Genomic DNA, 25,649 nt, shown 5'->3' with positions numbered 1-25,649 from the left:
AACTCTTTGCGACCGCATGAATCACAGCACGCCAGGCCTCCCTGTCCATCACCAACTCCCGGAGTTCACTCAAAACTCCGAGAGTCGGTGATGCCATCCAACCATCTCATTCTCTGTCGTCCCCTTCTCCTCCCGCCCCCAATCCCTCCCAGCATCAGAGTCTTTTTCCAGTGAGTCCACTCGTCGCATGAGGTGGCCAAAGTATTGCAGTTTCAGCTTTAGCATCAGTCCTTCCAGTGAACACCCAGGATTGATCTCCTTTAGAATGGACTGGTTGGATCTCCTTGCAGTCCAGGGGACTCTCAAGAGTCTTCTCCAGCACCACAGTTCAAAAGCATCAATTCTTCGGCGATCAGCTTTCTTCACAGTCCAACTCTAACATCCATACATGACCACTGGAAAAGCATAGCCTTGACTAGATGGACCTTTGTTGGCAGAGTAATATTTCTGCTCTTTAATATACTATCAAGGTTGGTCATAACTTTCCTTCCAAGGAGTAAGCATCTTTTAATTTCATGGCTGCAGTCAGCATCCGCAGTGATTTTGGAGCCCAAAAAAATAAAGTCTTGACACTGTAACCCCCCCCAGAAAACTATAAAATATGTTAAATTCTTGTAGTTAGTAACTTGTTCATTGTAGATATAGCTGTGCCTACAACTCCAGATGATATCATTCTGTTTTCTTTTGGATTCGTTCATAAATGTGTATTAGATAAATGTGTTATAACATTATGTCATTTTATATGGGTTGAAATTAGCTTCTACATGTCCCTAATTTATGTAGTTTCTCATTCTTGATTACTACATTTTTGACAAATGGAACAGGAAGTATTGTTTCTGAGTTTCTAGGAATTTGTGAAACAGTCAATGTATTAAGTAATCAAAGACTCTGGAAGAGAAGCTGTCAACTCAACTGTTTGCTCTTTTGAAGCAATGAAATTGTTTCATCTGCACAGGACTGATCAGGCTTTCTGAAAGACACTTGAGATAAATAAGTAGTTTCCTAGCAGTTTTATTGTTCTTTAATCAAACTGGAATATTCAATACTGAAAGAAATAATGAATGTTAGAATAAATTTGCATGTTCTCTTGATGAATTTAGGCTAGAATTGAGTATAGCATATTATTATGTGTATGCCATAATAATTTTTTAAAAAAAGGTTTTCTTCCACTGTTTAAAAATAGTAGAAATCTTATTTCTAGTCTAATTTAGTATATTTTTGCAGGATTTTTACTTGAATTTAATATTAAAAACACTTATACCTTGTCAATACCACCTAGAAAATAGTGACTTATATGCAATTAAAGAAAAAATAAAAAACTAGTGAAGTGACAGACATGTGCTTTCCTGTATCTCTGTTAGTGAACGCAAGTTTTAAAGGACTTTTAATTAAAGTCGAAATAAGAAGAGCTTGTGGAGAAGGAAATGGCAACCCACTCCAGTATTCTTGCCTGGAAAATCCCATGGACAGAGGAGACTGGTAGGCTGAAGTCCATGGGGTCGAAAAGAGTCAGACACGACTAAACGATTTCACTTTCACTTTCTTTCAAGAAGTGCTTGGCACATGTGGGACAAGAAATAGAAGACTCATCAGTGTGTGTGTGTAGTAATTTTAACTTGAGACGCAGTTCAGTTCAGTCGCTCAGTTGCATCCGACTCTGTGCGACCCCATGAACCGCAGCGCGCCAGACCTCCCTGTCCATCACCCAGAGTCCACCCAAACCCACGTCCATCAAGTTGGTGATGCCATTCATCCAACCATCTCATCCTCTGTCGTCCCCTTCTCCTCCCACCCTCATCTTTGCCAGCATCAGGGTCTTTTCAAATGAGTCAGCCCTTCTCATCAGGAGGCCAAAGTATTGTAGTTTCAGCTTTAGCATCAGTCCTTCCAATGAACACCCAGGACTGATCTCCTTTAGGATGGGCTGGTTGGATCTCCTTGCATCCAAGGGACTCTCAAGAGTGTTGGAGAAGAAGAGGGTACATGGGCTCCCTCTGTGTCATTTCTGCAATTACATGTGAATCTGTAATTATCTAAAATAAAAAGCTTAATTAAAAAATCATAATTCATGTCCCTTTCATATACTTGAAATAAATATTCAAAATGTTAAGTAACATTTTTGAAGTCTAGGCCATCACTGTGGGACAGGAGTCCATGATAATGTGAAAAGAGCTTTTGTCAAATGCATTTTCAGAAGCAGAAATACTAATACTAGAATGTTAGGTCATTTGATTATCCTAATTTTGATTTTAATATCCTTTTAAAATGTGCCCGCTGTGTTACATGTATTTTTTTATTTATTTTTTTCCAGTCTTTTCCTCATGGTTATCAACATATCAGACATCATGGCTTTGGTAAGACATTACTGGATATTCAATATAAATAAGATTGAGAAGCTAAAGAAGTTAATTTAATCAAGTGAAATATGAGTGCATTTCTGTATATAAACTCTTTAGGTACTGAGTTATAAGTGCTGGCATAGTTACACATAAATTACTTTCTTTTTTTTTTTCACTTTCAATGCAGTAAGAATGTTCTTCTTAGGGTATCAGAAATCATCTAACTTGATTTATTAGAATCTGTATTTTATACATACTCTTCTATGGTGCATTGTATTAACTTCCATAGGAAGTTAGGTGTTAACTTCCATAGGAAGATAACATATAAAGAGCTAACTTTAGATTCAGGTAATATATCATTTTCCTACTTGAAAAGTTGATTTTTAACCTTTCAGTCAGATTGAAAAAGAAAGGGAAAAAGAGTGGGGAGAAGGAAGGGAAACAGGATAATATTATCAAGACCACAGCTCTCATAACGAGTTCTAGAGAGGGACAGGTAGCTGGGCCTCTTACACGTAGTGTATGAACAGATAGAACCCTGTTTTATACCAACAAGTTCAGGAGGTTCCCCTCACTACCCTCAGGTTTGATCATTCACTGAATGGACTCAGAGCATTCACTGAAGACTGTTAATATTCACAAGTGTGACTTGTTACAGGGAGAAGCGTTAGTCGTGTCCAACTCTTTGCAACCCCATGGACTATAGCCCACCACGCTCCTCTGTCCATGGGAATTCTTCAGGCAAGAATACTGGAGTGGATAGCCATTCCCTTCTCCAGGGGATTTTCCCAACCCGGGGATCGAACCTGGGTCTTCAGCACTGCAGGCAGATTCTTTACCGTCTGAGCCAGCAGGGAAGCCCGTTAACAGTGGAAGGAGCAGATGCAGATGAGCCGAGGGAAGGTGTGCTGAGGGCAGAGTCCAGCAGGGTCCCGTGGTGGAGTGCTGGCCTCCTGCCCCGTGGCGTGGGGACAGCTGGGCTCCCCCGCATTGACAGCAACAGCGCTCGGCAGAGCCGTGACGGCCAGACTTTTTACTGGGGCTCAGTCACATTCCCATGGCTGTCTTTCATCTCCAGCCCTTTTGGAGGTGGAACTGATAACACCCGACCCAGAGCCCTGAACATAAATGACAGGATTAGACCGTCCAGTGGCTGAAGTCCCCGAGGCAAAAGGCTCCTGTCAGGGAGGACCTGCTAATGCCCTGTAGTAGCTGATGGCCAAGGCCGGCCCTCTCTTTAGAGAAGGGTCCCTCTTCACTAGTCACCTTCTTGTGTTGGAGGAGACGGGGCTGTTAGGACAGCTTCCCAAATCAGAGCCCTAGTCACTTGGTTCAGAGGAGAGCATTTTTGTGTTGTATTGAACTGGAAGTATCCCTGACACGAACCACACATAACGTCAGGACAAATGGGCTTTCAGGTTTGCTCACAGAGTGGCAGAGAGGCAAAGACGTGTTAACAGAAGTGAGTTTAAATGCTCTGGTTAATTTTATATGAAGGATCAGACTGCTGAGTTTAGCGTAGAGAGCCACATGTGGGCGAGATGCTGCTCATGCCCAGGGCAGTGCCTTCCTCGGCCCTGGTTTCCTAGACTCAGCCTGTCCGTGGACTCCTGATGCCCTTACAGCCACCCCTCTATCAGAACACGCTCCTCCTCTGACCTCCCCAGCCTCCCCTCCACCCCTGACTTGTCACTTAGACATTTAGAGTTCTTGTTGGTTCAGCCTTCCCTCTCGCCCTACCTGGGGTTCGCCCCTTCCTCCTCGCCTGTACTTGCAGTGACAGCACCCATCTCACGCACACACACACCCAGCACACACGCCTGATCGCTTGACTGAATCAGCCACTAGATTGTAAAGCTCCTGAAAGAGTATATCTGCAGGATAAACTGTTGGGAAACGTCTGTTGATGATTAGACAATATGGCTTCTGTTCACTGTGATCCTTGGTATCATTTAGTTATTTTATTAATATTGGCTGGGTTTTCTTTCTAGTTATTCACCGATGTCACTTTTGTGTTTATGTGAATAAATGGAGATGCTGTTTCTGGCTTTTAGGCTATTTCTCATTTTAGTCCAAGCAAAAATTTCAATAAAAGGCGTATTCTTACTGATTCCAGTCAGATAGCGGTTCTGAGGGAAATCTGAAAGACACAGTCCTAAAACAGCGTTGTTTTTAGACTGACTCTGTATAGCCTTTGTTTTTAATGGGGCCCTATCTTGTTTTGTTTTATAGCACTTTTTCTTCTTGATCAAAGATTATGGCAGCTGGCTTGATATTGGAACAAGGTATAGTATACATTCACTATGTATAGTATAGAATATCTATATATGGTGTAGAATTCTTAAGACTGCAGTTAAAAAAAGAAGTAGCTTGTATCTCAGTCTCAATCAAGAAGTAACTTGATTCTTGAAGCAAGCAAGCGTCGCAAGCAGCAGTGACTTTTGGCCGTCAGAGGTGAGACCCATCCCTCCAGTTCTTGCGTCAGCACGTTACCAGGTGTTTTCCAGGGATGCTGTGAAGGCAGGTGGGGTCTGAGAGGAAGGCAGGGCAGCAGGCAGGTGCATGGACCGCTGCTTGAACCTGGGCCTTCAGGGGCTCACCGCGGCGCCTGCCTTCTCATCTCTCAGTCTGGCTCGACGACAGTGGAGCTCGTCAGGTCGCAGTGTGAGTTTTCTGCTGCAGTTCACCTTTCAGGCGGCCATCATACGCCTCCTGGAATCTTCAGCGTGGGGACATTTCAACGCGGGGTCCCTGTAACAGCATTCCTTCAAGTATAATCTGAACAAAAAGTCAGTTACCTCCCTATTGTGATTTGAACATCGAGGATGCCCACAGTCTGTTAAATGTCTTTTCTTTGAGGGGAAGAAAGTGAGGTTGATTCTTTTGCCGGTCTGTTTTCAGATGCAGTCAGAGATAGAATACATTTCTACAGGCGAATTTTGTTTCTTCACTCGGTATTTATTCAGCCAGGAGTTGTGTGCTGGGACGAGACCCTGGCTCACACGTCCTCCCCTCGGTTCCTCCCTCTGAGGCCGCTCAGGCGTGTCCGCCCTGGTGTCTACAGACAGTCTGCCTCCCTCTGCAGCCAGCCTCTGGGAGTCTCTCCTTCCTGCTGTGCTCGGCAGATAAAGGGTGCGCCGTAGGCCGTTCATTTTGTCTCATTAGTCTCTTAAGCCTGCAGCTTAGGGAAGTCTGAACGTGTCCTCCTCACCACCCTGTGACCCCAGACTGGCCAGACAGGTAGTGGGTCAGAGCAGGGGCTTTAAACCAGACCTCCTGGGGTTGATCTGTTTTTCCCACTCTGCAGCTGTGAGCCTGTCAGCAACTGACTTGACATGTCTAATCTTCCTGTCTCTTGTAGTCGTTTTGAATGAATTAACCTATATAAAGCATTTAGCATAGTGCCTGGCATCAGGTACACTCCAATAAGTGGAAACTACTATTATTGATATTACTCTGCAGTTCTCTTTCTTTATCCTTCAGAGTGTTTCTTGTGTTTGACACACCTCTCCTTACTCTCTTCATAATTTAAGTTTAGATACAGGTCAGAATTTTGTTTGGAAAATATCCTGACAAAAGGTAGCATTTTTACATGTGATACTTTATATATTATTTTTAATTGTAGCCAAATATACATAATATTGGAGAAGGAAATGGCAGCCCACTCCAGTATTCTTGCCTGGGATATCCCATGAACGGAGGAGCCTGGTGGGCTACAGCCCACGGGGTCACAAAGAGTTGGACACAACTGAGCGACAGCACGCACATACATAATATAAGGTTACGACAGGGAGGCCTGGCGTGCTGTGATTCATGGGGTCGCGGAGAGTCGGACACGACTGAGCGGCTGAACTGAATATAAGGTTTCCCATCTTAACTCTTTTCAGTGAAGACTCCGGTAGCACTAAGTGCATTCACGTTGTTATACAGCTGTCATTAACGTCCACCTCCATAACTGTTTCCTCTTGCAAAAAACTACTCCTCCACCTCCACCAACCCTGGCAGCCACCCCCTTGTTTTTTGGTGGGAGGAACCTATATTGGTTTTGGCCTCAGGAAGTGCCAAAGAATGAAGAGGATGTACTTCTCAAGTGAAGACGGGCATCGTTAACTTTTTCACAGCATCATGAATTTATGTTACACAAACTAAAGATCTGGTTTTCTCTGACTAGCTTGAGGTGTATCTTTACGTGGCAGGTTTTTTTTTTCTTCAAGGTACAAATTTCACTGTTACAATCAGTAATAACAAGCATAAAACACAAAGCATTTTTAAATATCACTGGTCTCAATTCAATCAGACGAGTATTTATTGATCACCAACCAGGCGCCAGGTGACTTGCTGGGGATGAGAAGCAGATCCTGGAGCTTAAGGGTGGAGGAAACCAGGTGAGGGTAGTGCTGTGGAAATCCAAAGAACGTTCCGGAAAGAAAGTCACCGAGCTGCTACAGAGAGAGTAGGGAGGAGAAGGCGTGAAGACACACGTTGGGCTAAACAGCAGTCAGTGAAGAGCTTGGCCAGGGATGGTTCAGTCCTAAGATTTAATACTTGATATCTGCACTGAATCAAATTCACTGATGTCTGGGTGAGGACTGCAAACCAAAGATAATCATTTTTCTCCTCTCTACCAACTCGTCAGTAAAATAACAAACGCAGCCAGAGTGAGAGAGAACAGACAAATGATCATCAGCAAATGCAAGTCCAGCAGATTTCTGGAAGAGGGATAATCTGAGAGGAGGCAGCAGCCCAGAACCTCTCCGCAGTCCTGCCGAAACAGGGCACCCTGCCGGCTCAGACGCAGTCGGACGGTGACGGGGGTGTAGGAGTGAGGAGGGGCTGGGGGGGACCTGACTGTCTCTGTGTCCAGCGGTGGAGCCGGCAGGCTCCCCACGCCCCTCCGTCCCCCATCCCCGTGCAGAAAGGCTTTCACTCCCGGGGACACCTGACGACAGCTGCGAAGACACAGAGGCGATCGCTGTGGTGCAGGTGCTTCTCACTCTTAGCAAGGCTGTCTCCACTCGAGCGTTTGTAGCTCCTTCCACCCTGGCCCAGAGGGCGGAGACAGGCCCCTCTCCTGCTCGTCCCAAAACACGACCAACCTAGCGATTTTTATTATACACCCACAACTTACTGGCACTGGCCTATTTGGGAGGTGGACTTAGAGGAAAACAAGACTTTCCTAAAAACTTAAATAAACGCCACCCACTGATTGATATTTTGAATTGTACAGCAATTCTATTCCTAGCCATCTACCCAAGAGAAGGGAAAAATAGGTCCACAGAAAGACTTGTATGGGAATTTTCATGGTAGTATTATGGCTCAGATGGTAAAGAATCTGCCAGCAATGCAGGAGACTCTAGTTTGATCCCTGGGTCAGGAAGATCCCCTAGAGAAGGGAATGGCAACCAACTCCATTATTGCCTGGAGAATTCCAAGGACAGAGAAACTTGGTGGGCCACATAGTTCATGGGGTTGCAAAGAGTCGGACGTGACTAACACTTTTTTTTATTAATAATCAAAATCTGGAAACCACCCAGATGTTTATCAGCACTTGAGGTAAATTATGCTATATGCATAAAATAGAAAACTTCTTATTAATAAAAAGAAATGAATGACTAATGAACTCAACACATGGATGAATTTCAGATATTTTATAATGAGTGAAAGAAACCTTGTGCATTCAGAGTACATATTGTATTAGTCCATTTATGTAAACTTCTAGGACAGATGGAGTTAGCCCACAGGCAGAGGAAGCCGATCAGTGGTTGTCTGGGCCTGGGAATTATGGTGAGCGTGACTGTCGATGGGTATGTGGGAACTTTTGGAGTGGTGGAAGTCTTCCGTGTCTTGACTGTGCTGACGGTTACGTGGGTGAATCAGCTGTCAGTATGCATTTAACCGGATACTTAAAATGGTTTCATTTTCTTGTATATAAATTATACCTCAAAGTTGATTCATAAGGAAAAACAGAACTAAAATCATTGCCTAAAATTGACGTGAGTAAGGCATGGTATAAGTCAACCAAATCCTCCCTCCCTCCTAGCAGGGACTTAATGAGTGACGTTTTAAACTGATGCATCAATAGAGCAGCATTAGGCACCGATTCATGTCACAGAGGCCACCTCCAGCTGGTCTAACGCGGGAGGAGGTTAGAGCAGTTGCCTGAGGAGTGAGTAAGATGGGCCGCGGGGGTCGCTTTTCCGTGCACGTCTTCCTCCATTACTTTGCTGTGGTATGCCGCATGTGTGACTCATAAAAATGAAGGGAAAGGCCAAGTGAAAGGGGAGGTCAGGAGGCGGTTCTCAGTCTCGACCACTCTCTGAAGCTTGCTTGGGTCGGGGGGAGAAGTTGGGCAGTAACCACCGGGGAAACCCAACATCCTTTTGAGATTTTGTTACCATTTCATTTCACTCATGAGCAGTGTGAGGGATGATATTGTAGTTAGAAGGCATAAATGTCCCCAGATCTGATTGAAAGTACAAATGAAAGTGTTAGTCTCTCAGTCATGTCTGATTCCCTGAGACCTCGTAGACTAAGCCACCAGGCTCCTCTCTCCATGGGATTTCCCAGGGAAGAATACTGGTGTGGGTAGCCACTCCTCCTCCAGGGGATCGTCCCGTCCCGACTCAGGGATCGAACCCAAGTCTCCTGCACTGCAGGTGGATTCTTCACCATCTGAGCCCCCAAGGAAGCCTCCGTCTAAGTTGAAGCCCAACACGCGGGCCCACGTGGAGCAAGCTTGTTCCCAGAGCAGGGTAGTGACCTGTCCGCACAAGTCAGAACCAGGCTGTGTGTTGCAGCAGAGTCACACCAGCCGTTGGGTATTTGACCTGTGGGCTCAGAGACACATAGGCAGCTCAGAGGGCAGGGGTCCGACTGTGCTCCGGAAAAGGCAGAGTGAGATGGAGGCTCACGCCTGGGGCGAGGCTCAGGACGCCAGGCACAGGCTCCCTGGTCACAGCTCTGCCGACACTGGTATCCTGTGTTTATAGGATCCTCCGGCGAGTTAGTTCCCTTGATGTTTATCTCGGCACTGTGACGTAGACATTGTTTTCCACGGCAAGATGTGCTCACTGCCTCATTTTACCCTGAGGACCTTGTGGCCCTGAGAGCCTGCGACTCGCTCACGTCACAGAGCCTGGGAAGAGTTGAGCAGGTCAGGCAGCAGCTCTCGGGTCTCACGGCTGTGTATCCCCACTGTCCTTCACTGCGTCTCCCTAGAGAGAATTGCCCCAAGTCCTTGTTTTGTAATTCTGATAACCTATTCGGAAAAGTGGCTTTGTGTCTAATCCTATATTTGTGATTGTTGCAAACTTTTGAATACTATAAATTTAGGATCTACAGGAGAAAGAGATACTGGTTAGAAGGCAGTGAGCCAAGAGTTAGGGCGTCTTTGGCCAGAAAAGAACTGTTTGGGGCCAGGGGCCTTTGTTAAAGGTACAGAGCAGAGTCGTTTCCTCGAAGAGAAAACGCTGAGACACGGGAGTGAGGCAGGAGGTGACTTTCTGCTAGGAGAGGCTGTCACGGGGCAGGCGGCGCCCACGGGCACCACATACCCAGGCACACACCACACGGCTGGCAGAGTGGCTGCTTGGTGATGTCGGAAGAGGCAGCAGATAGTGAGTCTCGCGTCCGTGTGTGAGAGGAAAACTTTCTACATAGAGAAGGTTCTCTAGGAGAGTTGAAAGAGTTAAAGACGCGCTGCTGTATCGTGCTGACACTGAAATTCTGAGGCTTTGCGGATGCTCTGGAAGGACTTCTGCTGGGGCTACAGAGTCAAGAGCCAATTCAGGAACATCGCGATGAAGTGAGATGCTCCCAAGCGAGGCCCTGAGCAGGAAGTCTCCTTCGCTGCGTCACCGTTGCCGACCTTGGTTACCTCGTACTCAGGATTCCACTTGAGACTTCTTTTCAGCATTGGGTCCCAGGATTCAGGACCTTTTCCCCCCTTACCGACTTAGTCTTCCCTGCTTTCATTCGACGAGTACTTGCTGAGCAAGGACTCTGCGCCTGTCTGTGCAGTCCCCGACGTCCCAGCCTGCTGCTCACATCCGTGTCCTGGCAGCTCCTCGTGGACCCTGTTCCTTTCAGCACTGTTGTTCCCGTCTCCTTTCTGTCACCCGCAGTCTTTCATCGAAGATGTAATTGGCAGAACGTTCCCCTCAACACCCACCCCTCAAATTACCTTTCTTTTCTTCCTCTCTAATAACATACTGTTTCATCAAAAAAAAGAAGGAAGAAAAGGTGAGGGCTGCGGAGGAGGCAGGAAAGGTGGGAGGGAGGTTCCGAGAGGGAGGAACAGAAGCCCCTTGTGAGCACCTTGTTTTCCACCTTCTGGCGTCAGCGTCAGCCCTTGAGCCACTCGGGAAGCCCTGTATTCTTTGTCCCCAAACTACTTTCTCTCTTTCCCAGACTTTCACGGGGCTTATTTAAAGATAGTCCCCATTTTCCTCTGGAAGATTGTGGAGTGTCTTTCTTTAGAAATGCTCAGTACAGCTGGTTTAAGGAGTGTAATGCAGTCATGTTTGTCTCTCCTCCTTTCCGGGGTCCCTGAAACTTTCCAGAAACGATTTCCTGTGCATTGTTTTGCCACAGGAATAAAACGTATACCCAAACCTGGGGAAAAGCCAGATTAAATTAAGTGAGGAAAGTGAAAGAGTACTGATTATTGAGAAAGGTATTAAATTGATATAATGTGTGTGTTAGTAGCTCAGTCATGTCTGGCTCTTTGCAACCACCATGGGCTGTAGCCCTCCAGGCTCCTCTTCCCATGGGATTCTCCAGGCAAGAATATTGGAGTGGGTTGCCGTTCCCTTCTCCAGGGGATCTTCCTGACCCAGGGATCGAACCCAGGTCTCGTGCATTGGCAGGCAGATTTTTTACCACTGAGTATTTAAATGTCACTTATTGTACACAGTGTATTCAGAGTTGTACATATGTTATTTCACTACTTTCATGGCACTGATATGAGGAAAATATAATTGTTTCTGTCTTACAGAGGAGGAAACTAGCTCTGAAAGACTAGCATAACATGGCATACCTAGGTTTCATCTTTTGGTATGTGTATACATTTAATATACAGATCATTTCTTGAGAAGAAATTACATAGTGAGCACTCTCACCATCCATAAAGCATTCCCAGATGTTATCAAGGACCAAGACAAATGGCATTGCCTCTTCCAGACTTGGTGATGCCCCACCCCTAGAGATGGACGACTCTGCATCACAGTGTTTTGTAGTGAATTCGGGCACCGAGTGTGAGATTCTAATGTATAACTCCAGCCCTGGAAGGATCTGGCTCTGACAGATGGCCCCTGCTGTCAGGTTGTAAGACAAAATAACTGTAATACGAGGCAGCATATGATTAAGGGCTTTGTGAATACAGAGCAGAGGCCACTTCACTTCCAGCTTCAGTGACCGAGAACACGTTGTGCAAGGTCAGCATATGGGCTGAACCTTGAATGAAAAGTATAATTTCAATTGGGAAACTTAGAGGTTGGAGAAGAGTATTTTTGGCAGATAGAATGGATATGGGCGAAGCAGAGAGGTGAAAAAGCCTGATGCCCTCATATCTGGAGTGTGATAAATAATTAGAATTTCAGAAACCATTGGTTTTGGATAAAGAAATTTCTAGCAAATAGCTTTTGGGAACCTTAATTTGGAGAACTTTGAATATAAAACTACAGTGTACATTCTGTTGGCAAATGAGTGAGGAGCCACGTACTTTGCTTCTGCTGGAGCACACAAGTGAGTCATTGCCCAAGTGTTAGGAGTCCTGACTGCCTTTTTATGCAAGTGCGTTCTGTAGCGTGAAAAGTGAGCTGAGTGTGTGTCTGGAGACGAGAACCGACTGCACCCGCACCACCAGGGTGATGGCAGCGTTGTCCGGGGCTTCCTGGTCTCGTGCCCTTAACGCTCAGGCTTCAGCTCACTTGGACCCTCTGACGTTCTTCTGTGCTCCCAGGCATAGTTTTTTCCTGCTTCCTCTAAGGTCAGTCTTCCCAGGCTGCCCTGATGTTGCAGGGCCCCACCAGGTCACAGTACTTTGCACTAAATCCAAATTGTCAGCTTCTACTATCCTTTCCCTTGATAATTTTTAAATTTTCCTGGAAAAAAACTATAGTAATATATATAACGTAAAAATCCCACCTGTACATTTTAAAGTGTACAGTTCAGCTCAGTTCAGTCTCTCAGTTGTGTCCAACTCTTTGCGACCCCATGGACTGCAGCACGCCAGGCCTCCCTGTCCATCACCAACTCCCGGAGTTTACTCAGACTCATGTCTGTCGAGTCGGTGATGCCATCCAACCATCTCATCCTCTGTCGTCCCCTTCTCCTGCTGCCCTCAATCTTTCCCAGCATCAGGGTCTTTCCCAGTGAGTTAGTTCTTCTCATCACGTGGCCAAAGTATTGGACTTTCAGCTTCAGCATCAGTCCTTCCAGTGAATATTCAGGACTGATCTCCTTTAGGATGGACTGGTTGGATCTCCTTGCAGTCCAAGAGACTAGAATCTTCTCCAACACCACAGTTCAAAAGCATCAATTCTTCGGCGCTCAGCTTTCTTTATGGTCCAACTCTCACGTCCATACATGACTACTGGAAAAACCATAGCTTTGACTAGCCCTTTGTTGGCAAGTAATGTTTCTGCTTTTTAATATGCTGTCTAGGTTAGTTGTAACTTTTTTTCCAAGGAGCAATCATCTTTTAATTTCATGGCTGTAGTCACCATCTGCAGTGATTTTGGAGCCCCAAAAGATAGTTTCCACTGTTTCCCCATCTATTTGCCATGAAATGATGGGACTAGATGCCATGATCTTAGTTTTCTGAATGTTGAGTTTTAAGCCAACTTTTTCACTCTCCTCTTTCACTTTCATCAGGAGGCGCTTTAGTTTTTCTTCACTTTCTGCCATAAGGGTGGTGGTATCTGCATATCTGCTGATGCTGCTCAGTCACTTCAGTCGTGTCTGACTCTCTGCAGCCCCATAGATGGCAGCCCGCCAGGCTCCTCCGTCCCTGGGATTCTCCAGGCAAGAACACTGGGTTGCCATTTCCTTCTCCAATGCGTGCAGGCATGCACACAGAGTCGCTTCAGTCATGTCCGACTCTGTGCGACCCTATGGACAGTAGCCCACCAGGCTCCTCTGTCCACAGGATTCTCTAGGCAAGAATACTTGGGTGGGTTACCGTTTCCTTCTGCATATCTGAGGTTATTGATATTTCTTCCTGCAATCTTGATTCCAGCTTGTGCTTCATCCAGCCCAGCATTTCTCATGAGGTGCTCTGCATATAAGTTAAATAAGCAGTGTGACAGTTTACAGCCTTGATGTACTCCTTTCCCGATTTGGAACCGGTCTGTTGTTCCATGTCCAGTTCTAACTGTTGCTTCCTGACCTGCATACAGATTTCTCATGAGTCTGGTGGTCTGGTATTCCCATCTCTTGAAGAATTTTCCACAGTTTGTTGTGATCCTCACAGACAAAGGCTTTGGCATAGTCAGTAAAGCAGAAGTAAATGTTTTTCTGGAACTCTCTTGCTTTTTTGATGATCCAATGGATGTTGGCAATGTGATCTCTGGTTCCTCTGCCTTTTCTAAATCCAGCTTGAACATCTGGAAATTCACAGTTCACGTGTTGCTGAAGCCTGGCTGGGAGAATTTTGAGCATGACTTTACTAGTGTGTGAGATGAGTGCAATTGTGCGGTAGTTTGAGCATTCTTTGGCATTGCCTTTCTTTGGGATTGGAATGGAAACTGACCTTTTCCAGTCCTGTGGCCACCACTGAGTTTTCCAAATTTGCTGGCATATTGAGTGCAGCACTTTCACAGTCATCTTTTAGGATTTGAAATAGCTCAACTGGAATTCCATCACCTCCACTAGCTTTGTTAGTAGTGATGCTTTCTAAGGCCCACTTGACTTCACATTCCAGGATGTCTGGCTCTAGGTGAGAGATCATACCATCGTGATCATCTAGGTCGTGAAGATCTTTTTTGTACAGTTTCTCTGTGTATTCTTGCCACCTCTTCTTAATATCTTCTGCTTCTGTGAGGTCCATACCATTTCTGTCCTTTATTGAGCCCATCTTTGCATGATATGTTCCCTTGGTATCTCTAATTTTCTTGAAAAGATCGCTAGTCTTTCCCATTCTATTGTTTTCCTCTATTTGTTTGCATTGATCACTGAGGAAGACTTATCTCTCCTTTTTATTCTTTGGAACTCTGAATTCAAATGGGTATATCTTTCCTTTTCTACTTTGCCTTTCATTTCTCTTCTATTCACAGCTATTTGTAAGGCTTCCTCAGACAACCATTTTGCCTTCTTGCATTTTCTTTTCTTGGGGATGGTCTTGATCCCTGCCTCCTGTACAGTGTCACGAACCTCCGTGCATAGTTCTTCAGGCACTCTGTCTATCAGATCTAGTTCCTTAAATCTATTTCTCACTTCCGCTGTATAATCGTTAGGGATTTGATTTAGTTCATACCTGAATGGTCTAGTGGTTTTCCCTAATTTCTTCAATTTAAGTCTGAATTTGGCAAGTAAGGAGTTCATGATCTGAGCCACAGTCAGTTCCTGGTCTTGTTTTTGCTGACTGTATAGAGCTTCTCCATCTTTTGCTGCAAAGAATATAATCAATTTGATTTCGGTGTTGACCATCTGGTGATGTCCATGTGTAGAGTCTTCTCTTGTTTTGCTGGAAGAAAGTGTTTGCTCTGACCAGTGCGTTCTCTTGGCAAAACTCTATTAGCCTTTGCCCTGCTTCATTTTGTACTCCAAGGCCAAATTTTACCTGTTACTCCAGATGTTTCTTGACTTTCTACTTTTGCACCCCAGTCCCCTGTGATGAAAAGGACATCTTTTTTTGGTGTTAGTTCTAGAAGGTCTTGTAAGTCTTCATAGAACTGTTCAACTTCAGCATTTTCAACGTTACTGGTCGGGGCATAGACTTGGATTACTGTGATATTGATTGGTTTGCCTTAGAAATGAACAGAGATCATTCTGTCATTTTTGAGATTGCATCCAGGTACTGCATTTCAGACTCTTTTGTTGACTATGATGGCTACTCCATTCCTTCTAAGGGATTCCTGCCCACAGTAGTAGATATAATGGTCATCTGAGTTAAATTCACCCATTCCAGTCCATTTTAGTTCACTGAGTCCTAAAAATGTCTTGCCAACTCCTGTTTGGCCAGTTCCAACTTGCCTTGATTCATGGACCTAACATTGCAGGTTCCTATGCAATATTGCTCTTTACAGCATCGGACTTTACTTCCATCACCAGTCCCATCCACAGCTGGGTGTTGTTTTTGCTTTGGTTCCATCTCTTCATTCTTTCTGGAGTTATTTCTCCACTGATCTCCAGTAGCATGTTGGGCACCTACCGACCCGGGGAGTTCATCTTTCAGTGTCCTAACATTTTGCCTTTTCATACTGTTCATGGGGTTCTCAGGGCAAGGATACTGAAGTGGTTTGCCATGCCCTTCTCCAGTGGACCACGTTTTGTGAGAACTCTCCACCATGACGCGTCCGTCTTGGGTGGCCACACACGGCATGGCTCACAGTTTCATTGAGTTAGACGAGGCTGTGGTGCATGTGATCAGATTGGTTAGTTTCATATTGTTCCTGGGGTTCTCAGGGCAAGAATACTGAAGTGGTTTGCCGTTCCCTTCTCCAGCGGACCACGTTTTGTCAGAACTCTCCGCCATGACCCATCCGTCTTGGGTGGCCCCACACGGCATGGCTCACAGTTTCATTGATTTAGACAGGGCTGTGGTGCATGTGATCAGATTGGTTAGTTTCATACTGTTCCTGGGGTTTTCAGGGCAAGAATACTGAAGTGGTTTGCCGTTCCCTTCTCCAGCGGACCACGTTTTGTCAGAACTCTCTGCCATGACCCGTCCGTCTTGGGTGGCCCCACACGGCATGGCTCACAGTTTCATTGAGTTAGACAGGGCTGTGGTGCACGTGATCAGATTGGCTAGTTTTCTGAGATTGTGGTTTTCAGTCTGTCAGCTCCCTCTGATGGAGAAGGATAGAGGCTTATGGAAGCTTCCTGATGGGAGAGACTGAGGGGGAAACTGGGTCTTCCTCTGATGGGCGGGGCCGTGCTCAGTAGATCTTTAATTCGGTTTTCTGCTGAAGGGCGGGGCTGTGTTCCCTCCTGTTGATTGACCTGGGGCCACACTTCGGTGAAGATGATGAGGGTGACGGCGACCTCCTCCCAAAGGCCCCATGATGCACCGCTGCACCCAGTGCCCCCGACCCTGCAGCGGCCACCGCCGACCCACGCCTCCACTGGAGACTCCCGGACACTCACAGGCGGGTCTGGGTCAGTGTCCTGCGGGGTCACTGCTCCTTTCTCCTGGGCCTGGTATACAGGGTTCTGCTGTGCCTCCAAGGGTCTGTTTCCCCGTCCTGTGTGAGTTCTGACGGCTCTATGGTGGAGTTAATTGCGACCTCCTCCAAGAGGGCTTATGCCATGCCCAGGTCTGCATCACCCAGAGCCCCTGCCCCTGAGGGGGCCCACTGCTGAGTCGCACCTCCTCAGGAGACGCTCACACACGGTTCTGTCTCAGTCTCTGTGGGTCCCTGGGTCCTGGTGCGCACAAGGTTTGTTTGAGCCTCTGAGCGTCTCTGGCGGGAATGGGGTTTGATTCTAAACACAGTTTTGCCCCTCCTACTGTCTTGCCGTGCCTTCTCCTTTGCCCTTGGATGTGGGGTATCTCCTAACAGCCGCTCTAGCACGTACCGTCTTGCTGGGGCTTATGGTGTACAGTTCAGTTTTATTAAGTGATTTTGCATTGTTGTATAGCTGATCTCCCAAATTTTCTCATCTTGCATAACTGGAACTCTGTACCAATATCTCCCCGTTTTTCCTTCCCCTCAGCCCCTGGAATCCATTATCTACTATCTGTCTCTCTGAGTTTGGCTACTCTAGGTATCTCATGTAAGTGAAATCACACAATATTTGTCTTTCCGTAACTGGCTAATTTCACTTAGCATAATGTCCTCAAGGTTCATCCATGTGGGAGCGTAGATCAGGATTCCTTTCCTTTGGAAGGCTGAATAGTATTCCATTGTATGTTTATGTCACACGCTGTCTGTCCACTCACCCACCTGCGAGCACTTAGGTTGTCCCTCCTTTGGCCACTGTGCATAAGCTTGCTACAACATGGGTGTTCCTTTTGTCCACTCAAGTCTCTGTTTTCAGTTCTTTGAGATACATGCCCAGAAATGAGATTGCTGGATCGTACGGTGGTTGTACTTTTACTGTTTTGAGGAACTGCTGTAGGGATTATCATAGCAGTTGTGCCAATTTATTCCTATTGATAGTGCAGAAGATTCACCAACTCTTCATTTCTTTTCTTTTTTTTGATAGTAGCCACCCTGATGGATGTGAAGTGTGTGTCGTTGTTTTGATTTGCTTTTCCGTCATTATTACTGATGTTGACGATTTTTCATGTGCTTGTTGGCTATTTGTATGTCTTTTTTAAGGAAATGTCTGGTCAAGTCCTTTGCCCATTTTTAAATAGGGTTATTTTTGTTGTTGAGTGGTGGAGTTCTTTATGTATGTTAGACTTTAACCTCTTATCAGATAAGATGATTTGCAGATATTTTCTGCCATTCTGTAAGTTGCTTTTGACTTTGTTGATTATGTCCTTTGCGCAGAAGTTTTAAATTTTGATGTAGTCTAGTTTAATCTATCTTTATTTTTGTTACCTATGCTTGCTTGATTGTTTTTAAAACAGGCTTTGAGCCATTACAAAACTCTTAATATCTCGCGTGATGTTCTTCTTGGCATGTGTGTGGTACCTCTGGGCCTATTCCTTGCATTCCTTTACACAACCATCATGGGAATAAAGTGTTCATCAGAGCACAAAATAATAGCAAAAAAGAGACTGCAGAGGCATAAAACACACAGTGAGGCTCGTTCAAACCGAGGGAACAGAGTGGTGCGTTAGCACTTCTAGCCTGTGGTGCACTGACCACCCCTGGCTGCAGCACTGACCGTGAGAAAAGGGTGTCAGCTCCATGTGCCATCCCTTCCTTCACTTATGGCAAATAGAAAATGATATACAGTTAACTGATGCTGTATAGGGTGAAAGCTATGCTGTAGAGATGTTTTGTAGTGATATTTTTTTCTAAAGGCAGCTGCTCTGCACGTACAGTAACCCCGGTTTACCTGGAGCCATCCTGGCTTGTGCCTTCTGTTCCAGTGTAATCGTTACATCCTCATCTACATGCCATTAAAAACCCAGAGTGCATGGGAGCAGGTTAAAGGCACGGCCAGGTAATCAGCCTGCTGACCCTCGGTGTATCTCGGTCTCAGCGCTTCGTCCTCACCGGTCTAACTCCCCGAGACTTAGGATGGCAGAGCTCGGCTCCATTCATCAGACTGAGGGCACTGAACTAACCTACGTAAATTCCCTGAATCCTCTCCCGGGTCGTCCCTGCTGAAATACCTCCTTGCTCTGCTCTGTTTGTCTTCTTTGTCTATTACTGTATTGTACAGAAGATTCCCACTTAAGAAGGGAAGATGATGAGGGGTGGGGAGATTCCTAAACGGGATTGCCCCAGTTGATGCTGCACAGTGAGGTTTTCGTTGCCGCTGCTGCTTCTGTCGGTGAGTTAGGACTCTAAAATCTTCCCTTCGCATCCTGTGCGGCAGTCGTGGCATATAGAGCTGCAGGGAACCATGTGATGCAGGTCAAAGGGGCCAAAGCATTTATCCGTCTTCATACGCATCTAATTGATTGCCAGGAAAGGGCTTGGATAGTGGGGGAGAATACACTTCAAGACTTAAAACGTACGCACCATATAACAAGGTTCATATATTAAGGCTTCATTATGCTACTTTTTCCTGCATTTTTTCCCGGCATTTTATTTGTGAGAATGTTGCTTTAAGTTTCAGCTTTCTAATTATTCCTCTGTGAATATACATTTGAAAAGCCGAGCTGTTCCTTGTCACCATTGCAGACATTATTAAACTTACTGGCAGAGTTTCCTTAATGGGAACCTGGGTTATTTGAACTGTGCCCCTGCAGTGGTTTGCCTTGGTGGCAAATTTTACTTCTAAACCCCTTTGTATCAGTAATACAGCTAGTAACTCCAGCCACTCCCTGCCTGTTACTCACAGGGACGGATCATTGTCCTTTTGTCCTCTCTAGTTTATTGCTCTTTAAGTATATAAATGGCGAGAATCTGTCCCAGAATTTGGGAGAGGGCTCAAATGCAACATGAACACAGCCTGTGTATCTGCAGTGTCTGCAGTACCATTTTGGGGACTGCAGTGGGTTTTCAAAATAGGCTGGAGCGATTCTTCAGCTGTTAGTTCCAGGTTAACAGTGGTTTCTTTAAAAATAAAGATTGAATTGCTAGGGCATGAGACAGGATATCGGTATAAGTGTAGTTCAGTATGTTCGAAGTACATCTTTGGAGTAGATCTTAGCAGAATTAAATTGAGACTCTTAAAGGAATACACTCCAGTCAGTATGACCAACTAAAACAGTGGTTTTCTGGAGAACCTTCTGGCATTGGGTGTTTTGTTTTTGTTTTTTTTTTCAACAGCCATATGAAAAATACCCTACGCAGGCTGTGAAACTGAGTTGGGCCAACCAAGCTATAATTTCGTATTTTCTTGTTTTAATCTTTTACAGTTTCTTCACTTATAGCAGGCCATAAACTTTACAGAGTATTGCCTTTATTTTGCATTCTGAGAGAAGTACTATTTTTTTGAACTAGAGAAACAATGCTATTGAGGGAGCTTTCATAACTATAGAAACATATTTAAAGTTATGTTCTAACTGTACTTGATATGAGGAGAATGGTCATCCTCAGCAGTTGGAGCTTTGGTTTGATAGCAGGATCCATTTGGACTCTGTCTCCTGCACGCACTGTTGTTAACATCACTGCAGTACAGAAGACAGCGGCAGTATCGTTCTCTTTGTAGCGACAACTTCGCATTAAGCTCAGTGATATTTTAATATCCTCCTAAATGTAATTAATAAGCACCGTAAAATCTCTTTACTCTTGACAGTGAACATTAAGCTTTATTAAATTTAGTGATTCTCCACCTGTGTCTTCCCAGTACATCTGACAGATAGACCGGCTTCTGTTGCCCATTATCCTCGTTGGGAAGTATCATCAACCTTTTATCACCCAGTGTGTGGCTTGAACAGACCTGCCTGGTGATTCTGTATCCACACGCCTTGTCCCTCTACCATCTCATATGATGAAAACCGTGAGAACTGCTGATTTGAGTGACAGAACAGTCAGGAGGAGAGAGGGACAGCTGAACTCATTTCAGATGGAAATGTGATGCTCCTTTAACTCTGCTGCGCCGTGGTGGCTCCCAGACTTGATGGAAGCTGTCCCGACCTGAGTGCCTTGGACTCGGTTGCACGGGGACTGTGAAACCACGAGCTTCACAGCTGCCCCCTGCCGGCTGTGGTGGCGTCAGCAAGCCAAGAGCCCGTGATTTCAGGCCGTTTTAGGCCACGTGTGGAATGCCCTTTAGAGACAGAGTGTCACGAAAGTTGAGGCGGGGTCGCCTGCCTTCTGGTTTTACAAAACTTATTTTGTTCAGAGGTCAAGTCATTTAATATTTTAAAGTTTTAAAAAAATATTAGAAGTAATAAAAGGCCTAAAAGTGATAGCAAAATTTAATGGGAAGAAAAATCATCTGCTGTAATATAATCTTTTTGTTTTTATGGCTTTATTGAGGTATAATTTATATACCATAAATTCCATCCATTTTACAGTTTTAAATGATTTAAGTTATTTCAGTGACCTTCAGCAGATTGATGGAGTTGTGCAACCATCACCGCCATCTAGTTTTTTCATATTTCCGCCACCCAGAAAACTCCCGCATGCCTGATTCTGGTCTATCTAGTCCCCATGCCGAGCCCGAGGAGACCACCGGTCTCCCCAGATTCGCCTCCTCCGGACATTTCGAGAAATGGAACCGTGCGATGTGTAGTCTTTTGCGTCTAGCTTCTTTCAGTCAGTGTGGCGTCTCTGGCACTCCTCTGCGCTGTAGCGTGTGCCAGTATTTTGTTCCCTTTCACCGCTGAGCAGTGTTCCGCCGTGTGGACAGGCCACATCCTGTACACACTTCCTGCAGTGGACTCTCTTACAGTCCTCACGGCCTTCCTCTCATCCGCCTGCCTCCTGAGCTCCTTGCCTGCTCTCCCCATGGAACGCGGCCTCCCTGGGAACCAGGGTCAGTCTGGGCTGCCTGGATTTGGTCCTTGAGGCTGTAACCTGGGCACTTTGCACTCCCTCTCTCCTCTCAGCTCTGACTCCAAACTCCAGTCCCTGGGTCGGGCAGTGAGCCTTCTTACATAACATGAAGAAGTTATGACCGTTATATCCAGCTTATTGGGTTGAGGATTTTGATCTCAGGGACCATTGCAGATTTTGAAATGTCCTGTGAGGAACAGAAATGGGATAGAGGAGATTTCTATGAAAATTATGAGCTCAGCCTAAGAGTGCTATGTCTAAACCTACCGTAATTTGTAATCATCTCATAAAAATAAATGTATCATAATCTCATTGTAGAAAATGCTGAAAGCATGTAGAAAAAATAAGAAGTCAACGGTAATTCAGTCCCAGAGTCCAACAGATTGATAAATATCGTTTTAGACTTAATTTATATGCAAATGTATTCAGGGTTGGGTTTTTTTTTTTAAGTTGACTTTCTATGAAAGCCATGTTTCCCGATGTCATCAAATAACTTTGAAAATTTGAACGTTATGATGATGAGAAGGATACAAGGAGAAACATGGTAGGGGGAGAGTTCAGAAAAACAGGTGATGTCACGTATGGTTTTGAGTTAGGTCACTGGAAGGAATTAGGAATTTATTCTAAGTGTGAGGCAAAGCATTAGACTCTTTGCAGGGACATATATGATATGCTTTACATTTTAAAGCAACACTCTGGCCACAGGATGGAGGACCCATTGAGGGGTCAAGAAAGGGCAGAGGTCGACTGGTTAAGAGGCTCAGTTGGAGATGATGCCCTTGAACTAGGGCAGCGATTCAGCACGGCAGCAAGAGGCTGGACTGACGAGGCACTCTGAAAGAGCCGAGTGGCGCCTGTCGATGGACGGGCTGTGCTGGGAGAGGACGCCGCGGGTCAGGAGCGGCTCCTGTCCCGCCCAGCTCTGTGCGTGTGGACGCGCGTGCTCCCCCTCGGCCTTCGCAGAGCATGCGGGGGCAGAAGCACCTTTTTCTGTGCCGTCTGGCTGAAGTGGAGCAGCTGATGTCCGCAAGTGTTCCATCTTTGGGGGCTGCCCCTTTCCTTGTCTGTCCTGTGACTGGAGAGAGTAGGCTTTTGTGACCACGTTGGGTTGTTTGGGGTTCTTAGTCTATGTCCATTGGCATTTCTGGTTGGCCAGTTTCTTCCAGCAAGAAGAAAATCCGGCAAATCCAACCACCATGTCATTCCGTGGGTCCCAAGGTTCCTAAGCCATCTGTCGTCTTTCCACTGTTCAGTCTCCTTAGGGTTATTTTATACACAATGTCCAGAGATTTCAGTTGTACTTGGCAGGAGGAATAGGGGAAGATACACCTACTCCATCTCCTGGAAAAGGAAAGTTTTCTGATTTTTTTGTTTGTTTGAAAGTTTCTAGTGTTCTAATACCATGTTTTCCCGGCACCTCCGTGCTGTGATGAGCTTGAATTACTCCCCTTTGACAGACATTTAAAGAAGATCAGTCAACCAGTTACCACCTTTTGTGTAATAAAATTTCAGCATAACTCACATAATTTTAGTAACATAATATTGTCTATTTTGGCATGAGGTTTTTAAGAGTATTCTGTTAAAATGAATATCTAGATCATTTTCTTCCCAGAAGGGCTTTATAGAGAGAAATGTCATCGTTTTCACTTTTAAATAGATAATTATCAGTGACTCATGTCCACTGTGGCTACTAAAATTGGAAAACGGCTTTGTGAAATCTGCATAATTAAGTGGTAGACAAGACCTGTATCATATCCATTCCGTGTTAAAAATACACCAAAACACATAGGCACAAACACATACACACATAAATTTAAGTAGGAAAGAAGTCCAGGTCCAATATTCTGTTCCATTATTTTTAAAGTGAAAACAAACATTTCAAAAATCTTGCCTTAATGATAGTATTTGTCTGGCAATTAAAGATCTAAATGTATTGTTTTCTTTTTAGGTCAGAAGCCTACCCTAGTCCAGAACCAGATTTCTAACATAACTAGTTCTCATTCTTATTTTTTAATTACCCAGTTCTTTTTTTCTATTTCAAATTTACTTTATAAGATTAACCAGTTAATGTAGAGAAAGATTCTAAATAAGAATGCCCTAACCAATGCCATTCCAAAGAAAATATTATCAAACTGTGAATCTTCATAATTGGAGATTCTTACTTAAAAGCTTATAATCCCAAAAGAAACAAACTAAATCTGCTTAGAGTAGAGGCTCTTCTTTCCTGGCCCGAGGGCCTTACCCATTATGGGCAGTTACCTGTCAGCACCCTGAAGCTTTGCCTCGGTTGGTGTAGGGCCAGCAACGTGGCATTTGGGGGGCTGCCCACCTGTTGGACCAGAGTTACTGGGGGAGTGGGAGGGCGGACTGCAGGCCTCTTTTCCTTAGTCTCCACGTCCCTCTGGGTGATTGCGCTACTTCACAGCAGTCACTTTCCCAGATACTCTAAGACGAGTTCCCTGGGGCCTGCCCTGGGGGCCATCCTTGCGAAGCAGCTTGTTGAAGGGTGTAAGTCTCAGTTCAGTTCAGTCGCTCAGTCGTATCCGACTCTGCGACCCCATGGACTGCAGCACACCAGGCCTCCCTGTCCATCACCAACTCCTGGAGCCTGCTCAAACTCATGTCCTTTGAGTTGGTGATGCCATCCAACCACCTCAACCTCTGTCCTCCCCTTCTCCTCCTGCCCTCAATCTTTCCCATCATCAGAGTCTTTTCCAGTGAGTCAGTTCTTCGCATCAGATGGCCAAAGTATTGGAGTTTAAGCTTCAGCATCAGTCCTTCCAGTGAACGATCAGGACTGATTTCCTTTAGGATGGACTGGTTGGATCTCCTTGCAGTCCAAGGGACTCTCCAGGAGTCTCCTCCAGCATCACAGTTCAAAGCATCAGTTCTTCGGTGCTCAGCTTTCTTTATGGTCCAACTCTGGTCCAACCCAGGGATTGAACCCAGGTTTCCCGCATTGCAGGTGGATTCTTTACCAGCTGAGCCACCAGGGAAGCTGGGTATGAGTTTATTATGAAGTTAGATTCTTAAGTGTAACTCTGATAGGCCTAGTAAATAAGTAATTTGCCAATGCCCTCCAAAGCTTAGCTTGGCATTCACTGTGGGAAACCTCTGCTTTATTGCACGTTTATCAGATCTATATCCTCAATTTCTTTCCATATTTGCAAATTTATTATCAAGCTGTGGACAATGTAGTATGGTGCTTAAAAAGAAAAACTGAACATTTACTATTGCTGATAGATGGGAGCTGGGATTGAGTAATTTTAATAGTGTTCTTTTTCCAAAAGTCTGGCACATAGTGGTTTTGACTCAGATTAATAGAGAGATGTGTCCTCTTTGTTTTGTTTAGACTCTAACTAAAACTTTCACTTCACTGAATTTGAGTTTGAGTAACATCTTTCTTTCTCTGTGGCCTGTAATTTTGTCAACGCATGGAATGCCATGCTCTAAATACCATATTACTGAATCTGGGGACATCTTGGGGAGTCTGTGGCTATTATTCAGAGGATATGAGAATTACAAGGGGAAAGTTATATTTATTTTTGTAGAAACTAGATGTTTAAACTCAGTTCCTAATGGTGACAGAGACACAGGCACTGCTGATACCAGCTTCCTGTCAGATTATGGTTGTTGGGGCCGTCTCAAAGCATTACTTCGTGTCATGACTACTTCTGCAGCAGATTCATTCTTCTTAACATTTTGATATCTATTTAAAAAGCATTAGTATCCTTTGTAATTCTGTGTATTTTGTATATGCAGTTGGCCCTTGAACAGCATGGGTTTGAACTGCGTGGGTCGGCTCTTATGTGGATCTTTTTTTAGATAGTAAATGCTGCAGTACTACATGGCCTGTGGTTGGCTGAGGGCAAGGAGACCAAACCACAGATACTTAGGAACCTAGGATGCTCAGCTCCAAATATAAAGTTACACATCAATGTTCAACTGCTCAGAAGCTTGGCACCCCTAATCCCTGAGTGGTTCAAGGATCACCTGTACGTTTAGAAACGTTAGAGGAGTCGTATGCTTTTCCTCTTGAGTGTTCTGTCTGCCTGTAACATGCTTCTTTTTCTCCTGT

The 25,649-nt window shown here is 45.1% G+C and overlaps 1 protein-coding gene across 6 annotated transcripts in view; it reads left to right on the top strand.

The window, feature by feature from the left end:
- PIGN (phosphatidylinositol glycan anchor biosynthesis class N) overlaps positions 1-25,649 on the top strand; it is a 102,804-nt gene that overhangs the window by 75,218 nt on the left and 1,937 nt on the right. For 5 of the 6 annotated variants that reach the window (XM_055417479.2, XM_088833421.1, XM_055417478.2 and 2 more), the window contains 2 exons: positions 2,312-2,354; positions 4,572-4,624. In XM_055417479.2, the coding sequence (XP_055273454.2) occupies positions 2,312-2,354; positions 4,572-4,624 (96 nt within the window). Of the gene's footprint in view, positions 1-2,311; positions 2,355-4,571; positions 4,625-6,975; positions 25,645-25,649 lie in introns of those variants that run through there. The other variant, XM_088833420.1, reaches the window with a different exon arrangement.

Source organism: Moschus berezovskii, chromosome 28, assembly GCF_049115385.1.
Source record: "Moschus berezovskii isolate FMDL1 chromosome 28, NW_MosBer_1.0, whole genome shotgun sequence".
In the NCBI taxonomy this organism is placed as follows: Eukaryota; Metazoa; Chordata; class Mammalia; order Artiodactyla; family Moschidae; genus Moschus; species Moschus berezovskii.
Note: the sequence above shows the minus strand (reverse complement) of the source record. Positions and strands in the feature narration are given on the sequence as shown.